Genomic DNA, 15264 nt, shown 5'->3' on the forward strand with positions numbered 1-15264 from the left:
GCAGCAGAGCGGAGGAGGAAGAGGACGAGGACGAAGACGACTACGACGCCGACTACTATGAAAACCTGCCCGGCGGCTCGCGGTCTGCGCCCGAGCCTGAGGGGGCGGAGGCGGAACGGCGTCCCCCGCCTCCCCCAGCGGCGGGCTCCTCCCTGGGGGCGGAGGGCGGCCGCCTGGAGACAGGCAGGCTGCGGACCCAGTTGCGAGAGGCCTATTATCTGCTGATCCAGGCCATGCACGACCTGCCCCCTGACTCGGGCGCGCGGCGGGGCGGCGGGGGCTTGGCGGATCACGGCTTCCCCGCGGGAGCCCGGGCTCCGGGCCAGCCGCCTTCCTGCGGCGCCGCGGACCGCCGAGCCTGCCCCCGAGACGGGGAGCGGGGAGGCGGCGGACGCCCTCGGCAGCAGGTGTCCCCGCCCCGGTCGCCTCAGAGGGAGTCGCGGGGAGGCCAGCGGCGGACTCCTCGGATGCAGCTGTCCTGCAGCAGAAGCCTCGAGAGCCTCCGGGTGGGTGCCAAGCCGCCTCCCTTCCAGCGGTGGCCGAGCGACAGCTGGATCAGGTGCGGCGCGCACGGGGACTGGGACGAGCCCCCGCCACGTGGAGGCAGGATGGACGGCTGGAGTGGGGACCGCGCCCGGGCGGCTGCACCCACCGGCCTCCAGCCTCCAGGCTCCAAGGACCACAGCTGCTCCTCGGGAAGCCCTTTCAGGGATCCAGCGGGGTCCTCTGTGATACGCAGCGGCAAAGGAGACCGCCAGGAAGGCCCCTCCTTCCTCAGGCCGCCGACAGTGACAGTCAAGAAGCTGCAGAAGTGGATGTACAAAGGGCGTCTGCTGTCCCTGGGAATGAAGGGTCGTGCCCGTGGGACGGCCCCCAAAGTCACAGGAGCGCAGGCAGCCTCCCCAAATGTGGGCGCTTTGAAAGTGCGTGAAAACCGTGTCCTGTCGGTGCCTCCAGACCAAAGAATTACGCTGACAGGTAGGATCCTTTGCGATCAAAATGCTAGCACCGCGAGCCTTGCTGTTTACCGACTGGGCTTCTGTCTTAAGAGCCAAGAAAAAGGTATGTTTTTGCAGACAGGTACGTTACCGGGCCAAAGTGTCATGTAAGTGGCAGCTTAAAGTAATTTCGGCGTTACTTAATGTAATGCATTTACTCGTTTTGCTTTTTTTTTTTTTTTTAAATCAGACAATGGCATGAAGAATTGAGGTTGTGTTTTCTTCTCGAAAAACCAGTGTGCCTATTCCCTAAGTATTACCTAAATGAGTAAAGGTTAAGTTTAACACACTTTTAGTAGGTTTACAGATGGGCGGCACTGTCTTGATTTTTATTCTTTGTAGCTCTAGGCAAATCCGTAGACTTTTGTGGAGTTTGTAAATTTGAATTTGATTCAAGGTAGATTTTATAGGCTTCATAAACTGTCATTTTACTCATTACAACTTTTTTTTTTGCCTCTCCCAGGCACGCACACACATGCATACATACACACAACCAAAAACCCAAACAAATCAAACAAACAAAACCCTACCATAAGTAGAATTTTTTAGTCAGGTAGTATTTCACATACACCATCTCTCCACTTGCCTCCCCCCAACAAAGAAACCTCAACAAAGTAAGTGATCTTTTTATTGTGAAAAATCAAAGACACTAACATTTTAATCAAAAGAAAAATGTTCCTCAGGTACTTTTTTTAAAGCAGTCATTTGCAAACTTAAATCCTATTTATATGAGAAGTAAATTAGTTTTTTAAAAAGTATATTGATCCTTATAATAGGATTATGCTCCCTATTTTGTATGTGCATGATTTTTAACTATCACTGAAGGTTTAGGTTATCAATTCTAGAAACCTGTCAATTATGTTGTAAATATCAAATTATCTTTCCTGAAAAGAGTATAATATCTTCAAAGTGAGCCAAAACAACATGGTCTTTTGAATACTCTTACATATAAAAATTTTTGGTGATCATAAAGACTTACAAGTCAGGAATAATTTTGAAAACATTAAATCCTGAAATGTAAAAGGTATTCACAGTACTTGGCGGTTTCTCTGGTAGTAATTACAAATCCTACAGGACTGGATTTATACACATTAACTTTGTTTAACCAATAAACACACAACAGTGGGGAGAAACAAAGTTCACAAAACTTCTTATCAAACAATGAAGACAAATTAAATGATTCATTCAAAGTGTGTGCCAACTTGCAAGGTTTTTTCCTGTCTATTCGGCTCCAATACATACCTGTCAAATTTTATTCTCAAGGTTAAATATTCCATTTCACTTGAACAAAAGGATAATAGAATGTAAATTCTTTGTTAAGAGAGGTGTACTTTATACTAAGTTCATCTTAAACATGCATTTCCAGGAGTAATTTGTAATCATGTATTATATTTTATTGCCACAATATTTTTACCCCCCCCACTTTGGCTTAGTTTTAACTCTTGGTACCATAGTTGAATTTCAGCCATAACAAAAAATAGTCAAATATTTTTCATCCTTTTGTCACAGAGCTAAAACATTTACCATGTGATGGCTTTTAATGCCCTCAGTCGTAAACATTCAAGGATTTTTAAAGTAATAAATATAGTTCCTTTAAGAATGAATTTGATTTTTGCATTAAGCAACTAATTAAAACTGCTAATTTAGAAATTAAAATGAAACAGAATTATTATGTGATAATATTTTAGATATTTTATGAGAAATCTAAGCCAAAGCTACCATAATCTCTGGTTTAAACAACTGTCAGATGTTACTTCCTTTTAAATCACTAATTCATTTTTCAGGAGAGATGAAAATAATTTGTGCAGTGTTTACATATCTAGTATAGATTTGGAGAGCTTTTTTAAAAAATTATTTTTCATGAAGTTTAGTTGGTCTTACTAAGTCCATTCTGGATACATTAGGTGGTTCTCATACAATTTTTACAGCCCCCAAAATGGAGATATGCTGTCATTTAACAACAGCTACAAGAAAAAGAACAGAGGGATTAAGCAGTTTGCCCAAGATCAGTTGGTACCTGTGTATGGATTCAAACTACTATGTGGATTCAAACCCAAGGCGTCATGAGTTTGAAAAAAGCCCCTGTTTATATAAGATCAGAGACTCTAGAGTTCTTTAAAGGGCTGATCCAATTAATTCTATTAAATTGCTTGGATTGAGGATATGAGTGAATTTCAACAAGGCATAGCGGGATAAGTAACTTCCTCAAAGTTGCAAAGAAGATGGGAGAATCTTAGGCCGGGTATAAAGACATTTTAAAAAGTACTTGCAGGGCCGGGCGCGGCGGCTCATGCCTGTAATCCCAGCGCTTTGGGAGGCCGAGGCGGGTGGATCACGAGGTCAGGAGATCGAGACCATCCTGGCTAACACGGTGAAACCCCGTCTCTACTAAGAATACAGAAAATTAGCCAGGTGTGGTGGCAGGTGCCTGTAGTCCCAGCTACTCGGGAGGCTGAGGCAGGAGAATGGCGTGAACCTGGGAGGCGGAGCTTGCAGTGAGCCAAGATCGCGCCACTGCACTCTAGCCTGGGAGACAGAGTGAGACTCCGTCTCAAAAAAAAAATGAATAAATAAATAAATTTAAAAAAGCATTTGCTGTATCCATTTTAAACTTTTACCTTTAAATATTTACTTCAAATTGATGTCACTTGACTTCTACTTTTAAATCATGTTTTCTGCAAAACTTATTTGGAGCAGTCTAGATGAACCAGTACATTCTTGTTTATGTAAATATGTTAAATATCCTAAAAGGGTTATAGCGCATTTTTCTGTACAGTATTATTCATATTTTGTCAAAATAAAATTATATTTAGAATTTGTAATACAGAATAATTATTCAGTGGAATGGAGATACTTAATCTATATAGGTATTGTGAAAATTTTTGAGACTATATGACAAATGGAAACACAAATGATTTTCTATTTTGATTTCTGGCTCCTACTAAGAACTTTTGATAGTATTATAATGCCAAATGATTTGATGCAGTTAAATATGTAGTGTTCACAGATTGGCCGAATTGTTCCTAATTGAGATGATTATTTAAGAAATCTAAAGTCATTACACATAATAAAAATTGTCAAGTTTCTGCAAGCCTTAAGATTACAAAGGAATCTTAATGTGTTTGCCAACTATACATCATTATAAATCTTTATAAATAAGTTTAATTAGCATATAGTTTTCAGAAACAAATTCAAAAGCACCTTTTATTGCTTTAAAAAATAATTAGCCTACTTTGACTCCACTTTTCCTGCTACATGGTCTGTGAAAGAAAAAACTTTAGACTGTATAACTTAGTATTTTGTCTAAAATTTTTAGACAGTTATTTTAAGGTAGTATTAATTAGTTTGGTATGATCTTTAACCATCTTAAAGTGAAGTTGACACTATGACTTGATTCCCATCTACTTTTCTCAAGTATTTGTAACTCTGATTTTTTACCTTTATGAATTGCATAATCTTTATGAATTTTTCTAACAATTTTTTTCTGTATTGGCCTTCTTCAAGGTGAGTAGCAATAGGCATATAGTTTTTGGCAGTCTTCTAGTTTTAAATCTCTTCCTGAGAGATTCTGCTATTGTGGTGCTAGAAAGCAAGTGCAGTTGCCTTTTTTTTTTCTTTTTCTGGAAGAGTGCCATGGAACATTGGAGTTGCTAGTGGCTGGAAAACTTCGAGAATTACAAATTCAGCAGAAAATAGTGTTGTGTTGATTTGAAAGTCCTACATTTCTAGACCAGTGGCTCCCAAGAAATGTTGTGTTTTTTTTTTAAGAAGGCTGTTTGCTAGACCTTTGCCACTCAAAATGTAGTTCACTGTTTTAGAGCAGTGCTTTTCAAACTTAATGTCCATATGAATTCCCTGGAAATTTTGTTGAAACGCAGATTCTATAGGTGTGGGGTGGGACCTGAGATTCTGCTCCCAGTGTAGATGCTGCTGTCTGGTGTACCATACTTTTGAATAGTAAGCTTCTAGAGCTCTCACATCCCCGAAGTTTTAAAAAAATGTTCTACCTTATTCTGATACTTGGTACTTAAACTACCCCTATTAGAGCAAAGCACTTGGGCTCTTTTTGCTTCGGTTTTATGTATATGAATTAATATACTTACTAATATATTACACATTTGAGCAGTTCCCTCTATATTGGCCTCATCTTGCACTAACAAGTATTAGTGAGATTTTGGAAATGCAAGAGAGGAGGCCATATAGTACAATGGTTAACAGAATAGAGATTCTGAGTTTCTGGTCAGACTCTACCACTTACCAGGCTTGCGACCTTGGATAAGTTACTCAACCTTGTGTAGCCTCAGTCCTCAGGTTGCTGTGAGGATGAAAAAAGATAATCCACTTGGTACTGTGCCTAGCACTTACTTGTTATTATCAAGGGGAAGGCAAGCAGGCTTTGTGAGAATACTGCTTTGCCTCAGATCATTAGGATTCTAGATGGAGAGTGAAAAGATCGAAGCTGAGGAGTACTGCCTTGAGGAGCACTGGGAATTGAGCTAGAGGACACCTTTTTGGGGTATTTATTTATTCTGCTCATCTTTTGTGCTCCTTTCTTTTGCTGCTCGCTGTTACTTTTGTGGAACTGAAAACAGTCTCAGAGTTTTCTTCTCTACTTTCCCATCTCAAAAGCTAACACACAGCTGTTTTTTTCTTTAGGGTTTTTATTGCTAGCCACAAGGGAATGAAAATAAAAAAGGTGCTTCTTTCCTTTTCATTCCATCCCTCTCCCCCATTTAGATTTGTCTAGGAAAGATAAAGATAAGCACACACATATACACACACAGAAACTTAAGACTTAAGTTTATTCTAGTAATTTCATCTGGACTGCCAAGTTTGACTGTAAGCAGGGGATACTTGTACTTATTTAGAAACAGGATTTTAATAAATATTAAAATGTTTAATGCTTTTAAAACATAGATTTAAACATCTAATACAGTATTAAGATACTTTTATTTGGGATTTTTAAAGAGAAGGAAAAGCAAGAGAGTTTATTTCTGCAGAATTTTTAAAATGATGAAAAGATGTCTCTCTAGGTACTACACATTTTTTTTTTTTTTAGACGGAGTCTAGCTCTGTCGCCCAGCCTGGAGTGCAGTGGCGTGATCTCGGCTCACTGCAAGCTCCGCCTCGTGGGTTCACGCCATTCTCCTGCCTCAGCCTCCCGAGTAGCCGGGACTACAGGCGCCTGCCACCATGCTCGGCTAATTTTTTGTATTTTTAGTGGAGACAGGATTTCACTGTGTTAGCCAGGATGGTCTCGATCTCCTGACCTCGTGATCCGCCTGCCTTGGCCTCCCAAAGTGCTGGGATTACAGGCGTGAGCCACCGCGCCCAGCCGGTACTACACATTTTCAATGAGGGTTGAAATATACAATTTCTTGGAAAATTTGCTGATGCATTTGAGCTGGGGGCACTAGTTAAATGTTCAGTAAGTAATCTAGATTTATTATGAAATAATAGTTGAGAAAACAGAATTGACTTGGGTAGTTCACCACTGTGTGGAATATTTTTCTGAGTGAAAAACTTTTAATTGCCATTTCTTTCTTCTCTTACAGATTCAAAGTAAAATTACTTTAATTAGAATCTGAAAATTATCCCATAACATGTATAGTTGCAAGAGACTAAGGACTTTTTTGCCTTGTAACTTTGCATACTTATGTTTATATTTTTAGTTGGACCTTCTTTCAATATGTGTGTGTGTGTGTATATGTATATATATATAACATATATGTTATATTTTTATATTATACATGAAATATATTTTATTATATATTGTACGTATTTTTATATATAATACATAATATATAGGCAACAGTGAGACCCTGTCTCTACAAAAAAAATTATAATTTATAGGCAATATATAGGCAACAGTGAGACCCTTTCTCTACAAAAAAATTCATAATTTATAAATAACATTTTATATATATGAAGCTAAAACTCTTAAATTTATGCTAATATGGTTAAACATTGTTGCATTAAATGGGAGGGAAGATTGCAAATAGCTTTCCATATCTGAATTTACATTCATATGGATCCATTTAATTTAAGTGAGATAAAAATGTTTTAAATAATTTATAAATGCTCAAGTTTATTGTCTTGCATAATGTGTTGATTAATTCAGTTTAATAAATAAATTTGGCCTTTGTAATATTATATATTTATAATACACAATATAAATTATAATAATGTGCCATTTATCTATAAGTTTAAAGTTCAGCGTCATTTATTTTAAAATATTTGGCAATAGCAATCAGAGTGGATTCAAGCTTTTGTAGTTTGTAATTTCATTGAAAATAGTGGCTAGACATGGTGGCTCACACCATAATTCCAGCACTTTGGGAGGGGGAAGCAGGAGGATCACTTGAGCCTGGGAGTTCCAGACCAGCCTAGGCAACATAGTGAGACCCTGTCTCTACCAAAAGAAAAAAAAGAAATTAGTGTGGTGGTGCAAGCCTGTAGTCCTAGCTTCTTGGGAGACTGAGGCGGGAGGATCACTTGAGCCTGGGAGGTTGAGGTTGCCGTGAGCCGTAATGGTGCCACTGTGCCCCAGCCTGTGACAGAATGAGACCCTATCTAGTAAAAAAAAATTCCTTTTAATATTATACTTTCATTAAATGATTATATCAATGGAAGTATCAACTTGCTTAAATATGGGATACTGGTAGCTTTATTTTTCTCACTGCAGTTCTTGCAATGTAGTAGAAACATGTTTAAAGACTCATTTATAGTGTATGTCAGAAAACTCCAAAAAGATTTAAAATAATGAATGTGTCTAGCTATATAAAAATTTGGAATTTCTAAGAGATGTCTGAGAAAAAGATAAAATAAGATGTGGCTCATAGCCATCATAAGTAATGTAATTTTATACTGTTTGCTTCAAATTTAAATTGGGTCAAACTATAATATCCTGTGAAGGTCTGAAATACTGTTAAGTAATACTGGATTTGAACTTAAATGTGAAATAGATTTAGACTTCAGTGCACCTGGCAAAATCATGTGATCACTGAAAACCCAGAAACCCCAGTGATTGCTGAGTATGTTTTGATTTTCAGTTGTTAATTTTAAGTGTAATGGAGACAGAACCAGAGAAAGACTTTTGAATTTCCCTTATAGTAGCCTAGGTATATCACCACAAACTTTGGAGTCAGAATGAGTTTGAGTGCTGCCTTTTCCACTTACCAACAAGGTACTCTTGAACAAGTTACTTGACGTTTCTGAGTAGAACTTTAGAGTTTTTCAAGTATTTTGAACATCATTTCACTTAGTTCTTACCAGCAGCCACTTTAATTTATAAGATAAATTGGGATGAATATCCCCATGTTCAGAAAGGGTTGCCTACTTCTGTACTGTTTGTGAGTTGCATGATATGGGTAGCATGGTGTGGTTTGCCAGTAGCATGGTTAGTGGAGCATGGGTTTTAAGGTTAGACAGGCTTAAATTTGAATCCTAGGGCTAGCGACTTGACCATATTTCTCATACTCTTTGAGGCCCATGATGGTAATCATACCTGTTTCATAGGATTGTTCTAGAGGTTAAATGAGGTTGGGGGCCTCCTTACTGCTTTATCTCTCATGCCTGCCACATAATAGTCACTCATTTGTGGAGTAAATAAATGCCTGGCATAGTAGGTATTCATGGGAGCTTCCTTCCCTTCTGATTTCTAGTCTAATTCCTGCATCTGGAATTGAATGTGACTTGCAATTTGTGTTTAAGGTTTGTTTATTTATTTATTATTAATTTGCTTGGTTGGGTACATGTTTAGGATTTTGTAAAAGGAAAAATTTATTTATTTATTTATTTATTTTTATTTTTTTTTTTATTTATTTTTTTTGAGACGGAGTCTCGCTCTGTCGCCCAGGCTGGAGTGCAGTGGCACGATCTCGGCTCACTGCAAGCCCCGCCTTCCGGGTTCACGCCATTCTCCTGCCTCAGCTTCTCCGAGTAGCTGGGACTACAGGCGCCCGCCACCACGCCCGGCTAATTTTTTTGTATTTTTTTAGTAGAGACGGGGTTTCACCGTGGTCTTGATCTCCTGACCTCGTGATCCGCCCACCTTGGCCTCCCAAAGTGCTAGGATTACAAGCGTGAGCCACCGTGCCCGGCTATTTTTTTTTTTTTTTAAGAGACAGGGTCTCTCTCTGTTGCCCAGGCTAGAGTGCAGTGGCACAATCATAGCTCACTGCAGCCTCACATTCCTGGGCTCAGGCAATCTTCCTAGCTTAGCCTACAAAGTAGCTAGGATGACAGGTGTGTGCCACCACACCTGGCTAATTTTTAAATTTTTTGTAGAGATAGGGTCTTGCCATGTTTCCCAGGCTGGACATTTGGATTTTTAAAAGGATTTTCTTTTCAGTAGAAGGGTGGTTACTGAAAACCTTGATTATGCATAAATCTGATTTTTTGGTTGTTTTAAGCTCCTTGTAGCTTAGTGTGTTTTATCACTCTATTTTTAGACCATTTTTTTTACTTGCTGTGCCAATAAGATGAGTTGACCATATAATTCCATAATTTAGAAACCTGAGATGATCTTAGATTTTTACAAATGTGGTTTTAATTATGTACGGTGAATTTTTATTATAATGATGGTTATATACTTAGCTTATGGACTGTCATTGAAGCCTGCTTTAGAACTCTGGAAACACAAAATATTTTCCTCTTTAGATGAAATTAATGTTGTGTATACATTTGTAGAGTCTTACTTATATTAAGATATGCATATATGTAAGCATTTGAGGTCTCCCATTGGACTATTATTTTTTTTTTTTTTTTTTTTTTTTTTTTGAGACAGAGTCTCGCTCTGTTACCCAGGCTGGAGTGCAGTGGCGCAATCTCGGCTCACCACAACCTCCGCCTCCTGGGTTCAAGCTATTCTCCTGCCTCAGCCTCCTGAATAGCTGGGACTACAGGCGCGTGCCACCATGCCCGGCTAATTTTTGTATTTTTAATAGAGACAGGGTTTCACTGTGTTGGCCAGGCTGGTCTCAAACTCCTGACCTCGTGATCCGCCCGCCTCGGCCTCCCAAAGTGCTGGGATTACAGGCATGAGCCACTGCGCAGGGCCTGGACTATGAATTTCTTAAGGGAAGGGATTGTTTTGTTCATTCTTATTTCTCTGCTGCTTAAGTTTGTGCCTGGCCAAAAAAAATAATAGCGGTGTAGTGCATACTGTGAGATAGCATACCTGCTTCTAATCTGGGGCCTTCTGAAGGGATTTTTGTTTTTAGTTCTGCCCTAGATATTTAGAACTTAAACCCTACATAAGGTGCCATTGTGTTATATGGATAGGAAGCCAATGTTATGTTGACATTTTAATATCAGTAAGGCATACTTTCTTGTTTGGTTTGAAAGTTAATCTTTGTGTGAAAAGGGTAGGAGGAATATTATATTTCTAAGGACTTCTGGTCCTTGTAATAATGAATTGAAACTTATTCAAATATTGCTTAGAGGTATACTGTGTATAAAGCATTCTAGATAAACTTTGTATAAGGTATGTTTTGCTTAGGGTAAGGCTTTGTTAGCACTATAGTTTTTATAAAGGCAGTCTCAGAGTTTGTATATCCTTTTTCTTAGAATTCTTTGACACTTATACTAGCAGTTTGATTTCTAAATAATATGAATCATATTTATATGTAAAATTCAAATTTTTTCTAGTTCAATTTTAGTCTCTGAATGTGATTGTTGTTACTTTTTGTTTAAAAAAATTTTTTTAAATAACTGGTCTGAAGTGACATGTCTTTCTGATATACCAGACATTATATTCTACCTTCTATTCTATCTTTGCAACAGATTTATTTGAAAATGCCTATGGGTCTTCACTGAAGAGAAGAGAACTTGAAGATCTGAAGGATAATATTGAATTCAGAGGTCATAGGCCACTTAACAGCATCACTGTTTCAAAGAAACGCAATTGGCTATATCAGAGTACTCTGAGGCCTCTTAATCTGGAAGAAGAAAATAAGAAATGCCAAGATAAAAGTCATTTATCCATCTCACCTGTGTCTCTACCTAAACATCAGCTATCACAGTCTTTCCTCAAATCATCTAAAGAGTACTGTACATATGTGGTATGTAATGCTACAAACTCTTCATTATCGAAAAACTGTGCTTTAGATTTTAATGAGGAAAATGATGCAGATGATGAAGGAGAAATATGGTACAACCCCATTCCTGAGGATGATGACCTTGGTATATCAAGTGCCTTGAGTTTTGGTGAGGCAGACTCTGCTGTTCTGAAGCTCCCTGCTGTCAATTTGAGCATGTTGTCTGGCAGTGACCTGATGAAAGCAGAGCAGCATACTGAAGACTCACTGTGCTCTTCCGAACATGCAGGTGATATTCAGACCACACGGTCAAATGGAATGAATCCTATAGATCCTGCCCATTCCACAGAATTTGTGCAGCAGTACAAGCAAAGGCTAGGACACAAGACACAAGAAGGTATAATGGTAGAGGACAGTCCCATGTTGAAATCTCCTTTTGCAGGTAAAAATGATCATATATCTGTCTTTTCTTTCTTCTTCCATTTTTCAATTATTTGATAATAGCTAAAACTAAATATAAAAGATGTTTGTTATATTCATGTACTTTTTCTTGTGAAGTGAATATATTTTCTTGAAAATAAAACTCAAAAAGGTTTATAAGCATTTTAACATACATGCTGGTTTAATTATTACTATCACAGACTTGATTTTTATTTTATTTTTTTGAGAAAGGGTCTTACTCTGTCACCCAGGCTAGAGTGCAGTGGCACAATCATGGCGCACCGCAGCCTTGACCTCCAGGCTCAGGTGATCCTCCCACCGTAGCCTCCTGAGTAGCTAGGACTACAAGTGCTTGCCACCATGCCCAGCCAATTTTTGTATTTTTTGTAGAGACAGGGTTTTGCTTTGTTGACCAGGCTGGTCTCGAACTCCTGACCTCAAACCATCTGCCTACTTTGGCCTCCCAAAGTGCTGGGATTATAAGTGTGAGCCATTGTGCCTGGCCACAGACTTGACTTTATAATCTGGTGTGCTTTAATATGTCAATCCTTTGAGACAGTAATTGCTTGCCTATTAGTTGGAAGCAAGAAATCATAGGGAGTTGAAGAAAAAGTAAGTCTTATTTTGCTTCATTCATTCATTCATTCACACCTGGCCTGGCCGCAGCTGAAAAGTTTTGTTTTTAGTGTACCAGTGGTCATTAGTTTGTGTTTTTTATGCGTAAGTTTCCTCATGAGCAAAAGAAAGAAGAGAGGAAGAAATGAGAAGTAGAAGTAAGGCCCTTGCAAATAGGTGCTACAGTAGTTATGGAACTGAAAAATGGAGTAATTGAAGTTTTATGTAGATTAGGTTGACCCATTTGAAAATAAGTGCTACAGTAGTTATGGAACTGAAAAATGAAATAATTGAAGTTTTATGTGTATTAGGTTGACCCATTTGAAATTGTGAACATTCAAAAGTTTTTGATGTACAAAAATTGCCTTTAATTTTCTCATATGCTTCTTTTAGTCCCAGACATACTACCCAGGAAACAACATAAGGCACATTCGCTTGTAAATATCAAATGTAGAATAGAAAGCAGTTCTGTTTTATATCAAGTCATTTTAATTTACGGAATTTCAAATGATGCAGAATATTTAAAGATGTGGGGTATAGGAGATGCTGTCAGTGCTTTGTCTTATATCCCCTGGGTTTTATTACTTACTATTTTAATGGGAGAAGCCTATTTCCAGCCACCAACATCTTCACCTCTGCTTAAGGACTTTCTCTGAAGTCTTAGAGAATCTCTGCAGGGCAGCCTCGGCTTGCCTCTCAACCAGTGACTGACAAGAGCTGGTATAGAACTATGTCAGCTCGCTCAACCCTTGGGCAGAATAATTCTGAGTTTATATTTTATGTTGTTTCCCAGAGTTTTCTCATGAGGTCAAGCTCCAGTTGCCCATAGTGATAGCAGGCTTGATAATTCAGCTTGAATTTTCCCCTGAATTTTCTCAACTCCCTCGCTGATGTTTCTGTACTTTGCAAATAAACTACTTACATTTAAAACCTTTTCTCAGGGACATAGGAAGGTGGAGTAAATGTATATTAAGAGAAAAAGCAAGTTCCAAAACAATGTGTAATGTATGATGGCAATTTTGAAAGAAAAGCTGAAAGCTGTCCTGGAAATGTGTTTTTTTGTTTGTTTTTATTTTTTTCTGGGTGTTGAGATTGAAGGTAGTTAAATTTTTTTCTTTGTGCATTTCTAATTATAGGCTAATTCTCCAGAGCAAATGTGTGCTGCTTTTGTAATCTGGATGGGGAAAGAAATAAATACTGTCTAGAATAGTAATTTGGAATGCAGATTGTGATCAGGGTGGAGTGATAGGGAAGACTATAGTATCACAGATAGCGATGGATATGGAATAGTTCAGAGAAGGCAAGAGAGTGTAAGGATAAGAGCAAAGATAGAAAGTTGGTGTTCATGAAGTGACACACACCTTGATTTAAGTGACTATCCTTAAACTTTTTTTTTTTTAATGTTTGTGGCAAATTGTGAACCTGGAAAGACTAACAAACATTTTTTTAAAAACACAACTTAAAAGTATGGTATATCTGCTTTTTTCACTGTCTTCTTTTTTACTGTCATTCTTCTCATAAATATATAATTAAAATATATTTATAATTATAAAATAATTATAAATGTATATTATAAATATTAAATATTTACATTTAATATTGTAAAATATATGAATATAATATATAATTAAAATTTTTTTGGTCAAAAATCCTAAATTGACCAAAGGAAATATTTAGACAGTTTATTTATAAGTCATCTTTTTTTGTTGTTTTATTTTGGTGGAAAAACCATTACCTAAAGTGATCCATTTCTTAGCAGTATTGGCAGAAAGCTGTTGAGGTATTGGCAGAAAGCTGTTGAGAAATTGGCAAAGAAAATGGTTGAATTTCAAAATAATTTTTGATCAGAGAATTGGAAAACTAATTCATCCTAATACAATTATGACTTGTTTTTTCCTCATTAACTCCCAGATACATATGTATCTTTTTTTTTTTTTTAAGACAGGGTATTGCTATGTTTCCCAGGGTGGAGTGCAGGTGGCACAATCATGGCTCACTGTAGCCTCCCAGCCTGAGAAACACTTGACCTTCCCAGCTCAAGCAGTCTTCTCACCTCGGTTTCCCTAGTAGCTGGGACTATAGCACACCACCACACCTGCTAATTTTTTTGTATCTTTTGTAGACATGGGGTTTTGCCATGTTGTCCAGGCTGGTCTTGAACTCCTGTCTGCCTCAGCCTCCCAAAGTAATGGGATAACAGTGAGCCACCATGATATATATGTATCTTTTATCTAGTTGTAATCATAGTGGACTTTATTTTTGATTTTTGCTGTTTTTACTTGGTATCTTCATCTTGCATTGTTACATATAGGGTAGTATTGTTTCTCAACCGTTGTAGTACAGTATTTAACTGCGTTGATGTGTCCTAATCTGTTTGACTGTTTCCTTAATGTTAGTTGATAGATTGTTTCCAGTGCTATTGCCGTGATCTTCATAATATTTTTTACTTCACTCAGATCAATTACCAGTATCATTACTTGGTGTTTATGCCTGGTAATTATTATTGTTAATTTCTATATTGCATTTTCTACAAAGTTTGCCAGTTTACAAGGCAACTAACAATTGGTTATTCATTTATTCACTAAATATTGAGTTCCTGCTATGTACCAGTTACTGTTCTAGGTGCTGAAGGAGTGTGCCAGTTTCACTCGACTCTAGCCTAGTTCATAAATTTATATTTAAAGATTTTTACTTTATGCCTTCTTTTTAAAGATAGTATGTGATTTGATTAGTATAGTTGTAGTTTAATTTTAAGCGACTGTGGAATTTGGTAATATTTTTACTCTTGGGTTTTATAAAAACAAAGCATTTTGGTTTTAATAAATTCAGTCTTATCTGCAGTAGAAGTTGCTATCATGTACAGTATTTCATTTTAATAATTAGTTAAGGACTTCAGTAGAAATTATTTACTTACAATATGTAAAAAGAGTCAGTTTTTTTAATGTGATAATGTATTTAATCTAAAGAAATTTAATATACTGGATAGCTTTTCTAGGCTGTGATAAAATAGACAGATTGATGTTTATAGACTAAAGCAGGACCCTGATTAACTCTAGAATGTTTCAAACTAGTAAGCCAGTAGAATTGTACTATAATTTTAGTACAAGGGGATGCTTTATCCAGTTTATCAAACACTCCATTTTCTATTATCTTCTTAATAGAAAAGCCCT

General features: G+C 37.7%; 1 protein-coding gene across 1 annotated transcript in view; it reads left to right on the plus strand.

The window, feature by feature from the left end:
• The first annotated feature begins 219 nt into the window (after positions 1 to 219).
• SYDE2 (synapse defective Rho GTPase homolog 2) overlaps positions 220 to 15264 on the plus strand; it is a 41796-nt gene continuing 26751 nt past the window's right edge. Inside the window, exons 1-2 of the mRNA XM_003260276.4 lie at positions 220 to 978; positions 10785 to 11480. Coding sequence (XP_003260324.2) covers positions 234 to 978; positions 10785 to 11480 — 1441 coding nt within the window. The 5' untranslated portion in view covers positions 220 to 233. The remainder of the gene's footprint in view (positions 979 to 10784; positions 11481 to 15264) is intronic.

This window comes from Nomascus leucogenys, chromosome 12, assembly GCF_006542625.1.
Source record: "Nomascus leucogenys isolate Asia chromosome 12, Asia_NLE_v1, whole genome shotgun sequence".
NCBI lineage: Eukaryota > Metazoa > Chordata > Mammalia > Primates > Hylobatidae > Nomascus > Nomascus leucogenys.